General features: G+C 36.4%; 1 protein-coding gene across 13 annotated transcripts in view; it reads right to left on the reverse strand.

Moving 5' to 3' along the window:
• Rapgef6 (Rap guanine nucleotide exchange factor 6) overlaps positions 1 to 24,880 on the reverse strand; it is a 174,003-nt gene that overhangs the window by 71,726 nt on the left and 77,397 nt on the right. For 10 of the 13 annotated variants that reach the window (XM_085694951.2, XM_085694949.2, XM_085694952.2 and 7 more), the window contains 5 exons: positions 12,343 to 12,474; positions 4,373 to 4,550; positions 3,875 to 4,011; positions 1,440 to 1,598; positions 706 to 858 (listed from right to left, as the gene is read on the reverse strand). In XM_085694951.2, coding sequence (XP_085551077.2) covers positions 706 to 858; positions 1,440 to 1,598; positions 3,875 to 4,011; positions 4,373 to 4,550; positions 12,343 to 12,474 — 759 coding nt within the window. Of the gene's footprint in view, positions 1 to 705; positions 859 to 1,439; positions 1,599 to 3,874; positions 4,012 to 4,372; positions 4,551 to 12,342; positions 12,475 to 22,035; positions 22,980 to 24,880 lie in introns of those variants that run through there. The other 3 variants (XM_085694953.2, XM_085694954.2, XM_085694956.2) reach the window with 3 other exon arrangements.

Below are 24,880 nucleotides of genomic sequence, written 5' to 3' on the forward strand. Positions count from 1 at the left end.
ACTATGGAGACTGCTGCTTTGACTGCAATTCAGATTTACCTCACTCAATTCTAATTTTACTTCCTTTGTCTCTTCCATTTTTAATTTAAAGTAAGGTTCATAGAAGCCACAGCTGATTTCAATGTTAGCAAGAGCTCTGTGTCTTCACTGTGTATTCTATGTGTCTTTGTGGCTAGTTTTTAAATTTCCTGTTCCTGTCCCTAATTTTGCTTTCTTTCTTTCTGTAAACCAACAACCAACACCAAGGGTTTCTATATTTAAGAAGAAAAGATTTGGCCAGTAATATTGTAATTGTATTGTAAAGTAATATTGTAACAATTTGGACATTAAATATCAGTAAGTATCCTTCATTACTCAAATGTGTAATAAATAACCAGCTGGAAATGGGACAGAAAAGAGAACACACTCACTGAATTAGACGTTAACATGTTAATGATGAATTTTACATTACTCAAAAAAGTGGTTTAAAGCCTTTTTATTTTTAAAGCAAGATGCAAGACTTGAATGAAGCTTCTATAATAAGAAATTAAAAACAAGCCTGGCAGTGGTGGTCAAAGCCTTTAATCACAGCACTTGGGAAGCAGAAACAGGTGGATCTGTGAGGTCAAGGCCAACCTGGTCTATGAGTAAGCTCCAGGACCATCATAGCTACAGAGAGAAAACTCGAAAAACCAAGTATGCAAGCAAGCAAGCAAGAACACCCACCTTGATTACAATGTGTCCTTTCCTGGTTCCACTCCGGTCTAGTTCTCGGTGCTCATGTACCATGACAATTTCTCCCTCTTCCTCAACTTTATGGGTATTTTTTTCCACATGGTTTAAAATTCTCCAATAATCCTGTTGGGCTATACAGACAAACTGTCCAAGAACAACATGTGGACAGTTAATGAACCTATAGTACATGAACACATCACTGTGCACCAAGGCAGAGCACAAAGGTAAGAAATGCAACGGCATCAGTTCCTTTCTCACTCAACGTGTTTAACCCTAAACAAAAACCAAGGCAAACAATTTACACACACACACACCAGACCAAAGTGGAATCGTCTGAATTCTGCTGTAAAAGGAGAAGTGAACATCCACTTCTCTTAAGACATTATGCAAAGAAAACATGAAGCAGGAATAAGCCAGAAGCAAACAACTCACAAGTTCCTATTTCCTTCCTTCTTTGAAAACAAAAAAGAGCCCAAACTGGATAATAAGACTTTGCATGCTCAAACAAACAAACATTTATTTGGAACATTCTCTTAAAAATTTGTAGTTTGCTCAATTCAACAAAATTCGAGACAAATATAAAATCTACTTTCTATTGCCAACTTATAGACTACTGAAAATTCTAATTCCCAACTAAAGCTATTTTATTTCCAGGAAGAAAAAGAAAAGTAGCTTAGACATTTTCAGGCAAAGAATGAGAAAACATTGAGCAGAGGTCAGCTTACCTGACAATCATCGACTTTGGTCCTGACAACTCCATGCATGTGCTGCTTGTCTAGAGTGGGAACAATTCCAAAACTATTCCCCATGAAGAGATTTTCAATTCTCCCATCTGGATGACTAATTTCTACAGTGCCATTTAAAATGACATACCATGAGTCAAGCTACAAAGGAAAATAAAGGTGTTAGAACCTTTAAAAAATAGTTATAACTTTAAACAACAATTTAGCAGAATACATACAATACATCACTTAGAAAGAAAAAAGGACACCTAGCTCTATTATTCAATAATTAATCAAAAACATCCCATGCTTTGTCTACAGGAAGCTTCACCGTTGTTATTGCTTTTTTTTTTTTTTTTTTAAACAAAGTCTCTATGTAGCCCTGGCTGTCCTGGAACTTGTTATGTAGATGAGGTTATCCTTGAGCACACAAAGCTCTTTCAGTCTGCCTCTCTAGTACAGAAACTAAGGGTGCACCTTGCCCACCAGACAATACATTATTGCTGATGGACTGTAGAGTTGAAGAGCATAAAAACATATAGAAAAGAAAAACTGTTTAAAATTCTTTTGTCTACACAGCTTTTATTTACCATTTGTGCATATACAAGTAATTTTAAGCTGTTGAAATATAAATGTAAGTAGACATGTCTATGCGTGTGGAAATCAGGTCACCCTCACGTGCTGTCCATCCTGGTTTATTTTTGCTTGTGTATGTGTGGGTGCAGGTACACATATGTGTTGGCATATATGAACAGACTCATTTGGAGGCCAGAAGACAACCCAGCTGTCTTTCTATACCATCTATACCTAATTCTTTTAGAAAGGGTCTCTTTGACCTGGAGCTTCTCATGCAGGTTTGGCTGGTTGGCTAATGAGCCCAAGGGATCTTCCGGTCTCCACGTCCTCAGTGCTAGGCTATCTCTCCAGTGCCTATCTTGTCTTCAAAAACAAAAACAAACTATACTCATCTGTCTCCTCCAACTTCCTGAGGATGTATATCCTACATATTAGATGTAGGAACAAAATATATAAATAAAACTGGAGAAGAATTGTGAGCAACTTAAAAAAAAAGAGTGTGAGGTCAGTGGAACATTACTTGCCTAGCATGTTGGGTTGAATCCTCAGCACCATGAAGAATGAGTGAGAATGCTCTAATCTTTTATCCTATGGTTATGTATTCATTTGGTTCACTATTGTTTTTCTTAAACTATATTTTGGCATACTCAGTTCTTTCTATTACAAATATGTAAGGAGTATCTTTTGATATAACTTGAGATTTTTATTATGTTCTAAGGAGAGACTCCAGTTAAGTAGAACAGGTTAGAGACTGTGAATATAGTAGGGCCCACATCAAGATTTTCTAAATACATTTTCAGAAATGTTAAAATAATTTACTAATAGTAAACATTGGTAATTCACTTCTCAGCATCAATCTGACAGTAGTGTTTTTCCAGTCAAACTACAGCAGGGATTCTCAACCTGTGGGTTTGCAACCCTTTCACTAGAGGCTGCCTGAGGCCATCAGAACACACAGCTATATACATTACGATTCATAACAGTAGAAAAATTGTACTTATGAAGTAGTAAGGAAAAATAATTTTAGGTTTGGGGTCACTACAAATATATCAAAGGGTGGCAGCATTACGAAGACTGAGAACCACTGTACCACACAGCCTGGTCACATCCCTAGGATAAAGAAATCAACATCAGTTCTCCCTCTTTCAATTCTTATCACACAGTGAAGAGGGGAGTGAATAAACACTTGACCAACATTTTTACCAACAATTTCACACATACACATATATAAATCACCAACAATAACAACACATAAACACACATAAATCAACAACAATGAAGAATTCTTTAAAGAGTTTTACCATCTAATTTTATTATTTAAAAAATTGGTTCAATCAGCAACTGAATACCTGTTTTGTATAAAGTCCATTGCTGGGGAACCAACAGTTTAAAAAAATGTAAAGCAAACAAAACAAAACAAAAAAACCCAAAACACCACACACACACAAACAAAACAAAACAAAACCAAAAACAACAACACAACAAAAAGAACCATAATAACAACATAAAACAACTTATCTCTTCAAAAATTAACTACCAACAAGTGGTGGTGACGCATGCCTTTAATCCCAGCACTCAGGAGGCAGAGGCAGGCAGTTTCTGTGAATTCAAGGCCAGCCTGGTCTACAGAATGAGTTCCAGGACAGCTAGGACTACACAGAGAAACCTTGCCTCAAGCACAAAAACAAAAAACAAAACAAAAAACCCAAAAAGTTAAAAATCAAACAATGACAACAACAAAACCTAAAATAAACAACAACAAAAACCTACCTTACTACACAGTATTCACTCAAAATACTTTACACTCAAACTCTTAGATTTATACAAGCTTCAAAACATTAATGACTTATTTGTTGACCTACCTCTTGCCCATCTTCAAGAATTACAGCTCCAGCCTGCTCTACTACTTCAAAAATCATGACAGAGCAGAGCTCTCTCCTTACAGACATGGTCATGTTTGCAAAGGCAGGAAGCTGGTGCATGAACTCAAGTAACTGTTCTATAAGAAAATAGAAATTCTAGTATAAAGATCAAGGCTACTACTTTAACATACAACAAATTCTACAAATCAATATTCTATTTGTTAATCAACTTAGGAATTTATACTGTTAAAATAAGAAAAACAAGATACATCACTTCACGACCATTCATAAAAACATAACAACCAAACCAAATAGTGGCCGGAGAGGCAGGAACACTGACTGTCCTTCCAGGGAACCTGTGTTTGATTCCCAGAACCCAAACAGTGGCTCACAATCGTCTTTAATATTCAGTTTGCTTATTTTTATGTTTTTTTTTTTAAAAAACACAGAGTTTTCCGTGTAGTACAGGCTGGCCTTGAACACAGATATATTTCTTACCAACATCATCATCAGTTTTGTCTGCAGGTTCCTTTTCAAGACACTCTCGAACAAGATCTCGACCCTGCAGTGGATCTGTTCGATCAATTTCCTCTTCCTCATCTTCTTCATCCTCAGAATCAACAGGTCCTTCTGGAAGACGTGTTAAGTCTACATCTCCTACTTCACTTTCTGTAGCCTATAGTAAGATATTTCAGCGAATAATTTCATGCTAAAAATATTATACAGCACACTGTGAATTGACCAAAATGGTCTTAAATGAGAAATTAAGAAACTAGGTAACAATGGAAAAAATACTTATTTACAAAACATTGCTCTACCTAAAATGCAGGCCTTTCTTCTGTGTTATCTACATAATAAGTCAGATCCAGTTAAGTATAAGACACAAACATTATTAAATATATTAGTAGCTGTTCTCCAATAGGCAACTATTTTTCTTAAAGCAAAGCTTTCTAAAAACAGTAGGTACGAGAGAGATGAACCTATTAACACATGCTGCTTTATGTGAAAAACGCTATTCTTTTCACAAAGACTAGTAGGCCAGGCAATCAGGGAGATTAAGAGCGCGAGTCTGAAAAGAGACACAATAGTAATAAAAAGTACTAACACTGACATAAAAAACAAATGCCACCACTTTCTAATAAAGTACCCGGCCTTAAAAAAATTTGTAAAGAACAAAAATTATTCCAAGTTATTTCTAAAAACCAACCTAACAAGCACAACTTTGGAAACAACAATGTTCAATATCTTAGGAACTACCAGATTTTAAAAACTGTCATTCACAGAAAATGAAGATGTCTTTTCAAAAGTAAAAACTGATTAGGTAATACTTGTGATTATTAAAGCAGTTACAGAAAACAATGAGTTGAGCACAAGAATTCTATAATAATAAGTATAAGCATTCACAAATGAGTACTAGTGAGATTATGACAGGTTCATCTAAGATTTCACATGCTTTCTGTCTTCTTTAGTAGTCATTTATTCTCTGTATTAACCTCATCTCTGATTCAGGGAACTTGAGAGAAGAAGGGACTGAAGGAATGCACAACCAGAGAATGGGAGGAGTCCTCTGATTTACTTACTCTGTATATAACATGCTGGACTCATGAACTCACCTCACCTGCTGTTACCTGCTGAGGACCTACACAATATCAAGACAGTTAAAATATCCAATACGACATGGTATGCTTACACAGGAAAGTACGTTGAAATGAAATTAAAAGTCAGTCTAAGGGGAAAAAAATCCAACAGGGACATAGAAGCTCCTGAGGTCCCACCATAGCTGAAGAGCTATAAGGAGAGGTGGAAAAGTCACTTTACTATGGGAGGGCGCCACTGGCAGGGTTCCTTGTGCTGCAGTAGATAATCTCACAACCTTGTACACATGGACAGCAACAACAAGGCTCAGGCTCAGGACATGTGTGTGTGTGTGTCCCCACACAGATTTTTCCCCCCAAAGAGGAAAAGAGACATACTGCAGGAAAAAGTCAGCGAGAGGTAGGAGGAGGGGTTGGGGGACATTTAAGTTTAAAATGAATTGGGACCATCAATGGAAGTACCAAAGTTAAAAAAATATGAACAAAGTTAAAAATGAATAGGAAAAGAAGAGGCATGAAAACGGGAAGGAGAATTCTGAGTAAGAGAAGCAGAACCAGAAAGAGCAAAGAAGCAACAGAAATGTAGCATGACAAACAGAGAAAGAAAGAGTACCAGCAACAGTATGACAGTATGATCAGGGTAGACAGGAAAGGGAACCAAGACTATCTTCAAGTTTAGCCTCCCTGCTGTCAGAAAGGGAACCAACCCCATCTTAAAGTATAGCTTCCCCACTGTAAGAAATGTTTCCACTTTGTGTGTCAGCACATTATTCTTCTGGCCTTTGTTAATTCAAGTTAGGGCTCTGGTAACAATTCAGTCTTGTCTTATGCACAATTTATACTGCCTTTGAATTCCTACATACTTTTAAGTGGCTAACAATCCAGATTAAATACTCAACTTGAGACCCTTTAGGACTAGAAAAACTGGCTTTAACAGCCTGCCGTTATGGTCTGGGCCCAGTTACCCTCCCTTTTTCTTTTTGAGACAGGGTTTCATGTTCCCAGATGGACCTTGAACTCAAGACTAGTTGCCAAGAATGCCCTTAAACTTCTGATCTTCTGGCTGCCACCTGGGATTATAGACATGTGCTATTATGAAGTTCTGAGATTTAACCCAACATGTTAGGTAAACACTCTAACTGAGCTACACCCCCAGATCTCTCTCCCTTTTTCACAGTACTAAGTGTCAAATACAGGGCCACCCAAGGCTTCTCTAGCCAAGGCATACTCCTAGATCCTAAATGTGTTTTTATTCCCTTATTTTAATTACATGTGCATGAGTGCTTTGGCAGGATGTATTTTAAGTGAACTGCATGCATGTCTGGTGTCCACAGAGGTCAGAAGAACGCACTGGGTTCCTTGATGGTTGTGAACTGCTATATGGGAGCTGGGACCCAAACCTACAAGCACAAGCACTCTTAACTATGGAGCCATTTCTCTAACACCCTAAAAAATTTTTCCTTTTCCATTTTTTTGAGACAGGTTTTCTCTGAGTAACCAGTCTGTCCTGGAACTCAATTTATAAACCAGGATGGCCGCAATCTCACCTAAAAATTCTCACTAGAAAAGAATCTTAACTTCAAGATGATGGTATTGCGAGGTTGGATTGGGCAGTCATAAATTCATAAAACTATTAGAATCATCATGAATTGGTAGCATCCTAACAAAAGGCCAGAAGGATTTCATCCAACTTTTCCACAAGAAGAAATAGCTAGGTGGTGTCATCTACAGATCAGAAAGAGGCCTTTTGCAGGATACCAAATCTGTCAGCACCTTAATCTGGAATTTCAGCTTCCAAAGCCATGAGAAGTGAATTTCTACTGTTTGTGACCTACCCAGTGCATGGCATTTTATTATACTAGCTTGAATAGACTATACTTCTTCACAGAGAAGAAATCCTACTCTATGATTACCATGCACTTGTAAAGCAAAAATAAGGACTCTTAATAAGGAAGCATAAACTATAAAATGAACAGATAAAAAAAATTAACTGGATATGGTAGCACAACCCTAACACAGAATTCATGAGTTCTAAACCAGTTCAGAGTAAGACAGGGCGGAGGCTGATATGGTAAAAACAGTAAAGAAAGTTTAAACAAATGACTGGCAATGGGTTACAAAAATAAAACAGAATTATGGAGACTAGAATGATAATATCAAGAGACGGCAGAGGGATTTGGAAACATTTTTGTATGACAGTTAGCAAAGCTGCAGATCCTTTAAATGGATTAAGCATAGGGGAAGACATAATAGGAGCCTAGCAGGGCAAGCATAAAACTTTTGATTTTCCTTCCTTGTCACATGCATTATTTGTATTTGTCATTTGGTGAGTACAAGCTGATTTGTGATGAGGCAGCAGTCACCACCAGAGAATGTCCCTTTCCTGTTTGCAGCTCGATAACCATGAAGCCACAGCAAGAGGGGTCATAGATCTTAACGAAAATGTTACACGAACTTATGAAAACCACATTTTCAAATTGAGGTTTAAGTGTTAAGCCAGAAAGAACTTCATACTTTCAGTAATTTTCCTTTCAGCGTTATCAAGTCCAGGTTTCATTCAGCTCAAAGGTATATTCATAGATTTAACAAGCATTGCTCTAAAAGTAGTCTCGAGTCCAGTACTAACATATAACCTTTCTTACCTGTTTTGTTCCCTAGGCTATATTAGAGACAGACACGCACACATCTGATGTATTTCTTATCCTATATATACATGGTTTCTTATTAAAATTGCAAGTCTAAAAATTTTACATTTTTTTGAGGTCTACTTTATCATTCTATTTTAATTCTGTTCTAGTTTCTTTTTTCCTTTACTATATATTCCTTTAATTGCTGTGGGAGAATGTTCTTGAACACGGTAAAGATTTGTCACTTGTATTAGTTTAATAAAACACTGATTGGTGAGTAGTCAGGCAGGAAATATAGGATGGGTGACCAGATTAAGAGAATTCTGGGAAGAGGAAGGGCAGACAGTAAGTCCCCAGACAGGTGCAGAGGAAGCAAGATGAGAATGCCTAATTGAGAAAAGGTACTAAGCAACGTGGCTAAACACAGACAAGAATTATGGATTAATTTAAGTTATAAGAGCTAGTTTGTAATAATCCTGAGCTAACAGGCCAAACAGTTCATAATTAATATAAGCTTCTGTGTGTTTCTTTGAGACTGAAGGGCTACAGGACTGGGTGGGACAGAAACTTCTATTTACATATAATCATTTATCACATATCTTAAAATTATCATTTAAGTTTTTTCAAGACAAAAAATATAAGATTTCCCTTCCAGTTTTATCTTTGTTGGCTTGTTTTGCTTTGTTTTATGGTGTGTGATGGACAGTTTAGTTGTCAACTTGATATAATCTAGACTTATCTGGGAAGGGAGTCTCAAAGAGGGACTGTCTAGAGCTGACTGGTCTGTGGAGATATCTATGGAGGACTACCTTAGTTCTGCTGAGGTGAGATGATCACCAGGAGATGACTGTGTAAGAGTAGAGAAAGGAAGCTGGGAAAGCATGCATCCACTAATTCAGTGCTCTTTGCTCTCGGCTATAGATAAAATTTTACTAGCTGCTTTCCTGGACTTGTGAGTGAATTCCCATAAATTGCTTTAGTCAAGATATTTCTATTTTGGGCTGGAGAGATGGCTCAGCGGTTAAGAGCACTGCCTGCTCTTCCAAAGGTCCTGAGTTCAATTCCTAGCAACCACATGGTGGCTCACAGCCATCTGTAATGAGGCCTGGTGCCCTCTTCAGGCCTGCATGTATACATAATAAATAAATAAATATTTAAAAAAAGATATTTCTGTTTCTGGACAATTGCCTTAAAAGTCAGCTGAGAATTTCTACCTAACTGGCCACTCTTAAAAGATTCTTCTTACACTACAGCATTCTGGGTTTAATATTATCACAATTTTCTTCTTTATATTTTTGAGTCCTGTTTTGTTTTCAGAATTTTCAGTGTTTGTTATGTTTTCACTTGTTCACTCTTAAAATTCACTAAAACTCAACCTTTGTTTTATTGGGTAATTTAAAAAGCACACTCCCTTTTTAGTTGTATAGATTCTATTTAATACAAAATTTTGGAAGTGCAAAACAATAAGGGTAGAACAGACTGGTTTTCACAAGGATAGGGATAAGGAGAGGAACTAACTACAAATAAGACTAAAATGCTTTCAGACCCTATGCCAATTTCTCATACTAAAGACGGTAAATTTTGTTATATGTAAACAATGCATTAATGACCATAAAGCATGTACACATGAATAATGATACAGGAAGCAGAACTGATGGCATGGTACTGAACTCAGTAACTAAGAAAGAAAAACATTAATGTTCAAATTTCTGGATTATGAAATATGTTCTTCAATACTCTGTAACATGCTAGATAAATGATAAGACATTTACTGATACTCTAAATGTAAAGAAAATAGTAAAAAGGTAATACAAACTGCAGACTGTTATTAATGAAGAAAGATGCATGAAGACTGTAAGCAGGGTAGTCAAATAGAGTGACATCAACCTGCAATACAAGACTTCCATCTAACACTAGTAGGTGGGAAACCTGAAGAAGCTACTGTCAGAGCAGTTCTTAGACTCTCTTCCAGCATTTCTGGAGAAATACTAGCTGCACATACAGTCCAACCTCCAGTACACAGCACAGCACTGATTTGAATAAAAATATGTTCACTACCCTTTCATTCTTTCTGTTACAACTATTCAGGGCTTTGCTTCTTGCCTCAAAAGGGCAATTATTTCTATCTTAGAAGTGAAATACCCCAGCAGGATCAGGTACCTATAGTTTGAAAGTGCCACAACTTGCTTACTATTTGTCTTAGCAAGGCATAAATTTCCAATTATTTTGAGAGACACCTACAGTCACAACACTCCATTTGATGGTTTTAGAGTCAATTTTCCTCAGGATTCCTCTATGAAACAACACAGAAACGGAAAAACCACAGCTCTAACTTGAGTTTTAGATGCAGCAACACCTACAATTCTTCTTTTTGAGGGTGGGGTTGAAGTTCGAGACATGGTTTCTCTGTGTAACAGCCCTGGCTATCCTGGAACAAGCTCTGCAGACTAGGCCTTGAACTCATAGTTCTTCTACAATGTACTTCCTTTCAAGAGGTAGAATGTACTAACTCCAACAATTGCTAAAGAAAAGGAGTTAAGTAGCTTAAGATTTACTGTATTATTTAGATTTTCTTCGTTAGATTCCTTATAGTATTTTTACAGAATAGAAAGGGTAAATTTCTAATTTATAAATACTATAAAAAGGCAAACAGGAAGTCAGAGATGGTCAGAGTATCCTTTTGTCAAGAAAGCTGTATGTTGGCCTAAGTTATTTTTTCAATTTTGCATCTGGCTACAAATTCCCCTTCATAGAAAGAAGCTATTTCTTTAAAATATTTGAATCTGGGAAACTCAGTGGAAACTAAATGCAAATATTTTCTTCAGAAAAAAATGATTATAATTTTGTTTTCTACTACATGGTAGCAAATATATATGGCTATTGCATTGAAGTATGACCAACAATAACTGAGATGGGCTGTTTAAATCTAAATTAAGCATGCAAAAAGAGTGCAAAAAAACTCACTTACAATATTAAAATATTGCTTAAAAATCAAAACATTAAAAATACTATGTTAAATAAAATATATTACCAAAGTTAATTTTTTGTATCCTTTTAGATGACTACTGAAAACTTTTAACATGTGGTTTACATTAAATATCTACTTGGTAGCCCAGAAACACAAAATGTATCTGAATTCTCCACTAAACCAACTATCAATACCAAATCTCTAGTTATTTAATATCACTAGGTTTCAGGTTGTAAGGCCTTTCACCCAGAAAACTACCTTAGACGTCTGACACTAAAGACAGTATAAGAGACCACCATGAGGACTAAACAAATCAGCATTGGCCCAAACAACCCAGTAGGAGTGTTCAGGGATTCTCAGTCTGTAATCCTTTCCAGAACCCTCTCTTTTTATTACAAGGATCACTGAAAAACAAAATCTCATTTAGCTGATTTTTTCTATTCAGATTAAAAATGGAGAAGTACATAATTACACTCCTTATTTAACTTTCTATTTCATTCATGTTACACAGGATAGAAGTTTGTCAATGCAAAAACAACCTTTACTTTTCTTCAAAAATTTTACTTCTACGATCATAATAAAAATCATTCCTTTTTACAAGAGTAAGCCGTTGTTTCAAAAGTTTTCTTTAATCCTAGTCATGATGCTTATAAACTCAACTTTCAGGAGGATGAAGGAGGAAGACTGAAATGTTTAGGTCAGTCTGGATTACAGGGTAATATTCTGTTTCCCAAAAACAAACAAAAACACACAACCTTTTCCCTTCTATATCATATGCATCCTATATTATATGGATTCAACTGGACAAAAGACAAGGAAATCCCAGTCAAATACTGTTGGATTATACTAATTCTTTCAAAAGACAGATTGACAGATTGCTTCGTTATCAGGCTGATGAATATGAGACAGCATATAAAGCATACTTTGCTGAAAACCTTACACTTAAATATCACACTTGAATTAAAAAATATATGATCATCTAGAACAGTGGTTCTCAACCTTCCTAATGCTGTGACCCTTTAAGATAAGCTACTCATGTTGTGGTAACTCTCAACCATAAATTTTTTCATTGCTACTTCATAACTGTAATTTTGCTACTGTTATGAACTGTAATGTAAATATCTGTGTTTTCTGATGGTGACTTGGTAAAAGGGTCATCTCAACCACCAAAACGGCCACAACCCATAGGTTAAAAACCACTGATCTAGAGGATAAGCAGAGGGTATCTTGCAGAATAAAAAAAAGTCTGTATGCACAGTACCCAGCCTAAGGTATTACCTGGTAGATATCGGATAAACTGCTGCTCCCAGAGTCACTGGCAATGCTACAGCCAGACTGACTAGAAGATACATGAGTCACCTGTGGATGAGGGTTGTCTGTGAGGTGCATCTTGGTAAGATCAGCTGGAAGCTGAAGGAAAAAGGAACTTGAGTTATTCTGAATGCCAAGCTTTACCTATTAGAGAGTTCTTGACATAATGGAACTTTACAGCACAGCTTTATGTACACTGTTCAGAAAACAAGAATAGAAATCCCTCTAAACCAAAGTCTTTCATTCTTAGTAAATTTTTTGGAACTAGTAAGAACCAAACACATGTTCTAAAACTGTTAAGACAATTTTAACAGTGGCAAGCCCACTGAACAGTTTTCCAAAGAGATCACCATTATTAACTATACTTTGGGAGATACTCAACCCCTTTATTCACCAAAATAAAAGTATCAGTTTCATGCTAGAAAGACAGTACAGTGGTAAAGAAATCTTCTAGTGGGTTTGAGTTTGATTCCCACCACCACACGGCAATTTACAACTGGTAACTCCAGTACCTGGAGATTTGAAGTTTTCTAGCCTCCATGAACACCACACTATATGGCAAAACACCCAAACGAATAAAATAAAAAGTTTAACAACAAAAAACCAAACAGTTTCCAATGTCAAGAGTAGAAAGCACATACAACACACACACATACAGACATATACTGGAAACATGCCTGAATAAAATTAATAGTAATGGTTGAAATTATAGAAGAACACCTGCAGGCAGTAAGAGTTAAGTTTACAAAATGATTGTATACAGATTTAAAAATTTTCATAACCTTTGCTTTTAACACTATAATGTAGTTGGCTCCTGAAAAATTTTTTTGGTGGTCAAAATTATTCAATGAATGCCTGTGTTAAGTGCAGAGACAAAAGAAGAATGGGAAGGACATCGGCCAGCAAGATGGCTCAGTGAGTAAAGGTGCTTGTCTCTTCAAGCATGATAGCCTGAGATGGCTCCCTGGACTCACAGAGTAGAGAGAACCAATTTCCCTAAGTTTTCCTCTCATCTTCACATGCTTGTCATGGCATGTCTATGTGCACACAGAAATAAACAAAATATAATTAAAAAATAAAAATAAGAAATGACTAGTACTTGATCTTTCAAATCTGACTACTGTTATCAAGAATGCAAACTGCACACTATATTTTATACCAAGAAATAAAACACATTATCTCATAAGCAATGCTATAGAAGAAATAATTCACTATGTCCCAAAGCAGTCAATATTTTAAGTAAGAATTAAGATCATTCACTATTCTGCTATATAGTTTCTCTTCAATTTGCTTTACATGACCATTAAGTAAACCTAAAATTTGAAATAAGTTTCTTTCTTGCGCACATTCAATGTATTTTACACCTACTTTAAAGGAGAAAATGACCAGGTCTGAGTTCTCCTATCTTAAGAATGCAGATAAAGAAACTGCAGACCAATTATACCATGAATTACTGCTGATGGATTAAGTAATTCAGAAAAGTGGCATTGCTAAGATAAAGAAAAATCAAACACAGCACAGTATTAAAATGTGCAAGGAAAAAAGAACCAGAAACAGAAAGGACAAATATTGTATGATCTAACTATCTAAATTCTATGTGGAACCAAAATGCTAAAACTCACAGAAGCAAAGAATAAAAAGGTGGTTACTGGAGGCAGGGAGTATGAGAACTGTGCAAAGTTTCAGTTAGACAAGAATAATGAATTTAGTCACAGATTACACAGCACAAGTAACAATCACTGTAAAAACATAACATAGATGTTCAAAATCTAAGAGTAGATTTTAAATGTTCTAAACCAGAAGTATTTTAGATAATAGGTAGGCTAACTAGCCCTGATTTGATCATTTCACAGTATGCACACTTATCAACACATCATCACAAACACAATCATTTTCAACTAAAAGAAATTTAAAAAATCTAATGTGAAAATAACAACAGAAGAGTAAATTACACTTATGCTATGAAATATTAGTACAGCTCTCTCTACAACAAAAATATAAAGATGTGAACATATTCAAGAAATGTCACCTACAGTATGTATGTATGTATATATATATACACACTGTAACTCAAAACTATAGAATATGCATTCTTTAAGGCAGACATAAAATATTTGTAAGAGTAAGACAAAGCTGAATAAAACTTAACATTAAAATTATACAGAGAATATTTGGTAATTATGCACAAAGGTAGAAATAATCAAGTAATGAACAATAATAAAATAACCTCTCAACAATTCACAGACCAATAATATCACATCAGAAACAAAATATCTGAACAAAATAAATACAAAATATCAAGATGAGATTAAAGTAACTTTTAGATGAGTGTAGTGGCACTCACCCATTATCCTAGCACTGAAGAGTTGAAGACAGGAGGATCAGGAGTTGTAACCTTTTATTTAGGGACGGGGACACAGGTAGATCCTAAGAGCTAACTGGTTAGTTAGCCAGCCAGGGTTCAGTGAGAGACCTTATCTCAATAGAGTAAGGCAGAGGGCAATAGAGGAGTACACGTTTTGCTTTGCAAAAAGATACATGCACCTCCCTCCCTGCACTCATCCACTACATACCACACACATACAAGATTCCTTAAAAAGACAGACAGAGCAAAGAGGTGTCACTTTGGACACTGATGTAAGAAACCAAGGTCAGAACAAGGATGTAGATCGGGCCTGAGAATACTTACAGTGTACTGAGAAATATTAACCCCCAACCAGTTTCTGAAAAGCAGTAATGTTCAATCTCCATACTTTACTAATGAGGGCTTGAGGCAGTACAATTGATCAGTGTGCTTAGTTTCCTATTCAAATAAGTAGCGGAACAAGGACTCACACTTGGGTCTATTTGATTTCAGCACTCACTAGGCTGTATTTGATCTAGGATCACAAGTGGTGATACAAAGATGGAGACAGATGGGGTGATGTTAAAATTTTACATAAGAATTTCCTGAACCTGAAAAAGAGACGAGAATTGCTATGATGAGGCAGCGACTGCAGTTAACATGTGCAGGCTCCTTAGGTGGTTCATTTATGAACAGGAACAAATGCATTCTATATGCCTTTACATAGATTTGTGGAGCATGAGACCAAATGAGGTAGAAGCTTCATGATACTAAGCAGGAAGTTACTATTCACTATGCAAGAATCAAAATGGAAAACTTTTATTACTTTTTTTCATGACCAAGTCTAATTTAACAGCTGACCTTTCACCAGAGAACTCACTTTATTTATTCCATCATTCTTCTAACCCATTAAACGCTGCAAAATGTTCTGCTTGTTAGACTCCTTTATATATTTTCTATCTCTGGACTTAACATGGTTTGCTGAAAATCGTTGTGTTTATAAAGACTACTGTCAAAGTTTCACATGGGGGAAATGTCTTGAATATAAATATTACAGAGGTATAAAGACAGTTGCTGATTGAATAAATGTAAGACTTAAGGTTTCCATAGGTGCAGATGTCCAGATTCCTTTGTCTTTTGGCTCTACCAACTATGTAAACATGGGGTCACTTTGGCTAATAAAGCAAAAGAAATAGCTAGAACAGACTGTTCATCTTGCCAGCAACCAGAAAAACAAATCCTTATTTTCCTCCACCAAACCACAAACAAAATAACTAGGTTGGGGCTTGTATAAGAAGTTGAGAAATTTATAGAAAATAAAATATTCCTGTATTTTTATTCCACTCTTTAGAATGTACAACTTTTGGTTCTTGGTATGTTACAATATTTCCCCTTTTCCAATCAGATAAAGGGCTTGGTGTAGTGAGTGGTGTTTACCTGCATACAGTATTTATTGATTAAATACCTGGAGAATAACTGAACGACTGCATCTGGCTTCTCAACAAATGACACTGATGCTGGGTTCTTTTGGAGATTTCTGAACAAATGATACTTCAGCATAGGTATATCTGCATTCCACAGAGTATAGACTCTCCAAAGCTGTATGCTATTCTAAGAGATACAATTCATGAAGATTAAAAATTAAATAAAAGGATTTTATCATTGAACAAAGTGGAAAATGATGTTCTTTATGGCCTTCGGCTCTTTATAGAATAAGTAGTCCTTCAATACCCAGAAATTTATTTTACGTATACTGTTCTTCAAATTTATTTTCCCCAATACCCTTACTGGCATCGTACCAGTGTTAAAAAATTCTGCCTTTGGAAAATCTCACAGAATCAACAATTCTATGCTTGAAATACTTTTATAGGGCAACTTGTGCTAGTCAAGGCACGCCGTGAAGAACACTTGCAGCTCGGCAGATGGGGAAAGGCACAATTTGAATCAGCACAAACACAGACAGCAATATTGTATGACAGTTCTATGTCCTACTTCAAGAATAACCTACCACAATCAAGAATTATGTTAAAAAAGACTTATTTATTTATTATGCATACAGTGTACTGCCTGTATGTATCCCTGTATACCAGAAGAGGGCACAAGATCTCATTATAGATGGTTGTGAGCCACCAAGTGGTTGCTGGGAATTGAACTCAGGGCCTCTGGAAGAGCAGACAGTGCTCTTAACCTCTGAGCCATTTCTCCAGCCCCACAATCAAGAATTTTTAACAGGGAAATATCTAAAAAGCTTGCTACCTGAATTATCTAGTTCCTTACAACCCACATTCAAGACCTATTTGATTTGAGAAGGACTTTCAAAAGGTGCCAAAGAATGAAACAATACTAGCTCTAAAACAGTTTAAAACTTGTGTATCCCCCCTTAAGGATAACAGTTCTTCAAAAATCAATTTTAAATCCAAACTGCATTGTTAAAGCTTCCTTTTCAAGGTATCAACTATTGGATTATAGAAACACTTTGTCAGAAATCATCTGCTTGTGACCAAGGTGGGGGATGGGGGTGGGGAATGATTTTTGTCTATGTACCAGTTTCTAAGTTCCCATGCACTGCTTTCAGAAACATATTTTAAAGCTTGATGCTAATTAATGTACATATACAATGCTAAACGCCTTGTGGTCGAACTTCCCATTTGTAGATAAAGGATTCTACTGCATATCCAATGCTAGCTGTAATCAAAACTCAAAGTCTTGGGGTATAGAAGGTTAAGGAATTATTAAACTGTATAATTTAGAAAGTGATGTTTGAAGTGAATCATTTGGATAATCAAGACTAAACATATTAAATGCCAGTAACAAAGACCTAGAAATGTATTAGGCAAAACAGTAAATCTGGTTACACATGTGAAGTATGGTTAGGCCAGACTGTGATGTGTTCTAAGGGAAAAACAATATTGAATTCATAATACATGGCACAAAAGGTAAAATATTTCATCACTAATTAACACATGATGAAATAATACTGTGGATATACTACATAACACATAGTTTATACACACACACACACACACACACACACACACACATATAATTAAAATAAATGTAACCTGATTTTTACAGCATATTTCTGTTAAATGGCACGAGTCCAGAGACTTGATGATGTATTCAGAAATTTTAGCAGACCAGCACAGCTCAGGCAAGAGTACAGAGAAAAACAGTATTATCTTCCCCCTCTTTCTTTTTGGCAGTGCTGAAGATGCCCCAGGCTTTATGCATGCTAGTTACAGCCCTCTCCTACTAAGTCATACCCCAAGCCCTAGATAGCATTTCTGAGGGCTTATAAGTCATGCTTTAAAATGAACCCCTGAAGGGTTTTAAGGAAGAAAAGTGTAAGAGACTTTTGATTCAAGATGAAAAGAGAGTCACAGAGATAAGTTCAACGCAAGGAAGGCCTAAGAAGGTGGAGGCATTCTTAAAGTAAAATTAAGACTCCAAAATTACAAAGGCTCTTCAGTACAGGTCAGACCATCATCTGACAGCGAGACAGAGAGAAAGAGTGAGCTAAAAATAGATTCTAAGATCTGGACAGCAGCCTTCAACAAAAACCCGACCCTAGGCTTCGCAGTCTTTGGTATAGATTGTAGAGACTGTAGCACTGGCTCTGAGGCACATCAAACTCAAAAACTACTCAGTTTTTAAAAAGTGAAATCTGAAGCAGTGGTGCTATTAAACTATTTTATTAGTCTTTTTTCGTTTGAAGACACAGCCTTTCTCATTTAAGTATTTTTTAAACTATGGAGATTAAAATTAAAAGTTAAAAAAAAAACTTGTAGAAAGAAAGAGGAAATCAGTAGAAAAATGCCTAAGTTTGAGAACAAGCAAGAGAAGTACACTGGTTAGAGTTAAGATGGATGAGTTGTAAGTGCAACCAGATATCAGAGATTATACTGTCTACTCTGTCATGGTCCTTTTTTCTTCCCTTCTTCCCTCCCTCTCTCTTTCTTTCTTCTTTCTGTGGTGAAAGTTTGTTGAGAAGTGGTCAGCTGGGCCAAATACTGTAGAGAAGTGAAGTAAGGTAAAAGTCAGGCATAACTGACGTTAGCTGTTTATTAATTTTTTTCATTGGCTCCCAGTTGTAGAACAGCTAAAAGAAGAAAAACAGATGCCAAAGCACAATAGCTTCTACAACACAGTGAGAGGCAACCTCCATCAAGCAACCCTACATGATCATGATAGGTGTACCCAGCTAAAAATCTCGAGTAAAGCCAATCCCTGGAAATGAACCAACGAATGAACCAAAGACAAGAATCTATACGGGGAGGGAAAAAAAAATCACTTCCATACAATAAAAACCAATACTAAAACAGGTAATTATGAAAAAGCATCACTTATGAGGCATCAGTCATATAAATGGTTACAAACTAAAAATTTAAGATATGCCTAGCAATGGTTACAAACAGATGAGTTAGTAAGTTAGAAAAAAAAAATCAAGCTAAAATAAATGTTTATGGACATTACTAGCAGAAAAGAATGAGAGAAAATGAAGGAGATGCAGTTTTGATAAGAACAATTTCCACTAGGTGTAGTAGTATGTGCCTTTAATCTCAGGACTTAGGAGGCAGAGGCAGGCAGATCGCTTTGATGTACAAAGTTAGTTCATGATCAAGCAGGACTATGTAGTAAGATCATATGTCAAAAGATAAAACTGTTTCTTTTGTTGTTGCTGTTAGTTTCCTTTTTTAATGCTTGATGAATTTTATTGTTTAAAATAATAAATGCTTTTAAATTGAGTTTTAATTTCTTTATTTATTAAAAATTTCCACCTTCTCCCATCCCCCCATTTCCCTCCCACTCCCCCTACTCCCCTTCCCCCTCCCTCTTCAGTCCTAAGAGAAGTCAGGGTGCCCTGCCCTGTGGGAAGTCCAAGGCCCTCCCTCCTCCATCCAGATCTAGGAAGGTGTGCATCCAAACAGACTAGGCTCCCAAAAGCCAGTACATGCAGTAGAATCAAAACCCGGTGTCATTATCATTGGCTTCTCAGTCCGCCCTCATTGTCAGCCACATTTAGAGAGTCTGTTTTGATCACATGCTCATTCAGTCCCAGTCCAGTTGGCCTTGGTGAGCTCCCATTAGATCAGTCACACGGGGGTGGGGGTGGGTTGGGGGGAAGGGGAGATGGGGAGAGAGACACTGGAGAACGGGAGGATTGGGGAGAGCTTGGGGGAGTGGGATGGTTAAGATGGAGGAAGGGTCGATAAGGGAGCCATTTTAGGGTTGGCAAGAGACTTGGTTCTAGAGGGGTTCCCAGGTGTCCAAGGGGATTTCTCCATCTAGGTCCTTGGGCAGCAGAGGAGAGGGTGCCTGAACTGGCCTTCTCCCATAGCCATACTGATGAATACCTTGCATATCACCATAGAACCTTCATCTGGTGATGGATGGAGATAGAGACAGAGACCCACATTGGAGCACTAGACTGAGTTCCGAAGGCCCAGATGAAGAGCAGAAGGAGGGAGAACACAAGCAAGGAAGTCAGGATGGCAAAGGGTGCGTCCATCCACAGAGATGCTGTTTGTTTTCTTACAAATAAAGACAAAGTAGCCTCTCCGGCTTGAAAGAATCCTCAGAGCACCAAAGAAAATCACTTTGATGCTTGGTGGAAGCTTATGGATAAACAACCTAAATAAATTCACAGCTAACTACAAACACCACACTAAGTTCTCAAAGCAACAGTAGATACCAGAAAGTCATGTATTAATTTCTTCAAAAGCTAAAGAGAAAAGGCACTGAGGTTATTGTATATACAACTAAATAATAAAAAAGCATCATTAAATAAAAGTAAAAAGAGTAAAGCAAATTGGAAAATCCAGTATGGCGAGTATGAAAATTAATATCTAGTCTAATGTGATTAGCAAAGAGTTAAATCTTAATAGTAACATAAGAGGTAGGGGAGACAGAAAAGAGAAATGTGTACTTATAAATAAATAATTTATACAGGAAAGCACCCGTCACAGGATTCTCCTCATATTTGCTGTCACTTAATAAAACTATAGAACTGGATCTCTAAAATCCCCTTTACTCTTCTACAATTGTTAAACCATGCTTAAGAGTGGTTACTAGTACTCCTTTCCTAGGGTTTTTCTTTTCTTTTCTTTTTTGATGTGTGTGTGTGATCTTCAAAAACAACTCTTAAACCCCATTTTTAATTTTGTTCAATTTTTCTGGTCCCACCCAATTTCCTTCCACACGCAGTTTTAAATTTTAGTGCTGTCAATATTACTCTGAGCAGTGCTTGGGCCCCACAGGTGGCATCTGCACTGAAGCAGCCACCCTCTTTGTATGTGCAGATAAAAGCAAAACTTGTATACCTAGGCTCCTTTCCATCTCTTTACGCCAGTCAGCTGTCTGCCAAATGGACAGTACATTTAAAAGCCCCCCCAAAAGAGCATTTAGGAAAATAGTCAATGAGCTAGGCCAAATAAACAGTACAACACCATGCTGTCAAAAGTGTTTCTTCCTTAGTCACCACAAAGGCAAACCTTTGAAACAAAGACGTGATTTCAGACCTTCCTATGAAAAGCTTCCAGTATGACAGAGTCTAAGAGAACCATAAAGAAATCTTGACATATAAAGTCACCATTGAAGCATTTTCTAAAATATTTAGTCTTGTTTTGAAATTAATATGCAAAGTAAGAAAGACAGCTCCAAACAGTGTAAACAGCCTCTATTAACAATAAAACTGAATTGTAGTAGACTATTTTCAACAACTCAGCATTTTAGCATTTTGACAGTTAATATATTTGCTTTAAAATGACAAGTGGTTTTAGTTATTACTACTTTGAAAATAGTTTGGGACACTAAATGTTTTTATATAATTAATTTTCATTCACAATTTTCTTTACGTTGTTCTTTAGGAATGAACAGCCAGTTTAATAAAATAGAACAATTCATTTCAAAGTTATCAGGTAATACCACATTACCAAGCTATGTTATATAAGACTATGACTAGAATAGTATCTCTAAACATACCAGTTATTTAAGGTAAAGAAAAACAAAAGAATGTATCAAGTTAGGTATGGTCACAAGCTATTTCAAAAACATCACAGTCAAGTGATGGTTCTGTCTGAGGTATGTATCTCAGATGTACATTTTAAGTCTGTATACTATTAAAATGAGTATTTTCAGTCCATCTCAGAGGCTGTATTAGACTTTCTCTGAAATGACAATGAGTCAAGGCTTTAAAAACTGCTTTATAGTTCTTATTTTTATAGTTTAGGAAATAGCACAATAGAACTCATTTAGAATTCAAATACAATTTAAATTTAATGATTAAACTATACCAATAAAAAATAGTAATTACTTACTTTGGAGGCCCATGGCTGAAGACAATTGGCGTAACAGCGAACAAGAAAGGCCATTTCCGTGGCTGGAGGGGGTAGTAGTTTCTCTTTTAAACCAGAGCCACACTGATGAGTATGTTGACAAAATTCTGCTAAGTTTCTTTTTACAATCCATACACCATTGTTGCTATATAAAGCAGCTCCTCCAACCCTCTTTACAAACAAAACTCAGTAGCTTTCAGAAGCAGAGAGTATTGTTCTAAGGATAAGAATCTTCCTTAAATATCAGTTGACAAGCAAGCAACATCAAATAAAGACGTTTAGACTTCTGGCTCAGCACACGTAGTTACATGCATCCTTAAGCACCTTACACAGACACACACACTGGCAGCACAGAAGCTAATACCATATCTATCAGTCAAAGCAAATAGGCAATATGCATGGAATCTGTGTTCTTGGAATCCGTGAAACCTGTCTTCTCTGTCAGGTGGATGCTTTTTTTTCAACTTATTTCTTTTTGAAGAAGAAGCCACAGAGTCTTCTGCATTAGAGGCAAAGCAAATCAGCAAATCCTGAAGATTACAGTCTCATCTTTAGATATCCTTAAATGCTAGAGGTTAAAACAAAACAAAAACAAACAAAACCCACCACACACACAAAACATCAACCCAACCACAGAGCAAATGGAGGCAAAGAAAAATGCTGTAACAGGTTTGTCCTGTAGACTGAGAATATCCAGAATTCAAGCAATCTTCTCTTCTCCCAAGCACTTTCACAGCTCTGCAATACGGCGTCTGGTTCCAAGGCATCAGTAAAGCAGCACTGGTGATCCAAGTCTGCTCTTTCTAGATGTATATACGATGCAGCACAAAAACCACTACATCTTTTGTGAAAGCAAGAGTCTGTTAGTATCTTAATTCCTACTGTCCTTGCCTGTTTCACAGCAGCTCCCCAAGGAGAAGCTCCTATTGATTCTATGCCCTGCAGTAAGATGAAATATCTAATAAGGAAAGAGAGTGGGAGGAGAATAGAGCTAAAAGGATGACATCACCTGTGCAGAAAGCCTTCACAAACTGCATTAGATCAATTGGCTACTGTATCTGCAGATGTAGCCCAAGAGCAATTTACTGAACAAGCACGCACACATGCGCGCGCGCATGCACACACACACACACACACACACACACACACACACACACACACACACGACCTTCTGTGAGACATGCTGGCATGCTAAATTCTGTAAGAAAAAAACCTGGCTAATATACTCTCCTGTTTTATAGTTTTAAAAATTCATTAAAAATTTTGTACATTAACAGCCAGTTGTATTTGAGAAGCCTCTTTCCTAATACTATTTAAATTTAACATAGAATTGTTCTCCCAAGGGAAAATAAAATAATTTGCTATAGTAAAATAATACTGAATTCCAAATACATGGGCAGTCTGGCTCAGAGATGTCACATCAAAGTGATTTTAATACCACGAATTCATGGGTTTCTGCATAAAATTTGTTATTCATTGAATGAATTTTCCGAAGGTTTAACCTTCAAGCCCACACTAAATTAGCATTAAAAATAAAACAGGCACTAAGATTTATATGTAAACAGATTTAAATAAAAACAATCCTTCTGCAAGCTGGGAAAAACCAGAGAGGTACAACGTGTAACCAAATTTCTCTGATGAAGAATAATCTATAATATATGGTACTTCAGTGAAGCCCAATGTGCAATTCCTAGAAAGAGACAGCCATCAAAACACAAAATGAATCAGAAAAGGAAACAGTTAAACCTGTTTCTGATAAGAGTGTGGACTAAAAGGAAGCTATCATAATTTTTTCTTTAAAGCTTAAAACATTTTGCCACACCCTCCCCAATAAGAAAAGCACACCACCCTGAAAACCCACCCTTTCTTTTATGCTTCTACTACACAGCAACTACTGCACATACCCAGCAGATCATCTCCAAATGGTGCTTCCCAATGGCTAGAATCCATTTCCAAAGTACAGTAATGTATACCTCCAGGCAGCAAAACTGTGAGACTAGCAGTCAATGATAAAATACAACTATCTTTCTTTATATACATTATGTGTGCGCGTGCGCATACACACACACACAGAGTTCCTCAATTCCTCAGGTGAAGTTTCTGACTTTCAAAACGACACTATGCTCCCAACCTGAAATATTCTGCCCCTTATACAACTAGAATTTAACATAGAGATGCTATTATTTTGATTATACTGCCATGTTTGCAAAATTCGATTGCTTAAAAGCTCATTAATTATGTTTTCTTCAAAAACCCAAACCTTTCTCACAAAATTTACAATCAAATGTAAAATTTGTTCCGACAAATTCAAATAAGTACTAGTTTCCCGAAGGTAAGCCATTTAATATTGGGACAGATTGATTTTCAAGAACTAAAGTTATTTTTCCAATTTAATGAATATAAACTATAAGTTGGAATTAAAAAACTTTTAAGTACAAATGAAAAACATTTATTTTCTAAATAGAAAAATGAGGATAAATAATTTTTTTGCTAAAGAGACATTTTCTAAAGAAATATTACTAAACAAAAATTAGTAACAGGACCCAAGAAATATTTCAATTATAAAGCCAGATTATATATTTAGGTATGTGGTGTTAGGATAAATGACAGGCAACCAAAAGCAAAATCTGCAGTGGCTCCTTGTTCCTTTTATAAATTGTGCTGATACCTTTGACACAATGGAGGGCCTCAAGCTGGGCAAGGAGACAGTCATCTTTTAGCTGCTGCTCCGGGAGTGAAATACAATCCGCTAACGCCATATGTCAGACCTACTGGATATGCATCAACCCCAATAAAGGATCAAGATATTTTTTCTCTCCTTCCTCCC

The sequence above is a fragment of the Myodes glareolus genome, chromosome 9 (genome assembly GCF_982192425.1).
Source record: "Myodes glareolus chromosome 9, mMyoGla1.1, whole genome shotgun sequence".
Taxonomy (NCBI): domain Eukaryota; kingdom Metazoa; phylum Chordata; class Mammalia; order Rodentia; family Cricetidae; genus Myodes; species Myodes glareolus.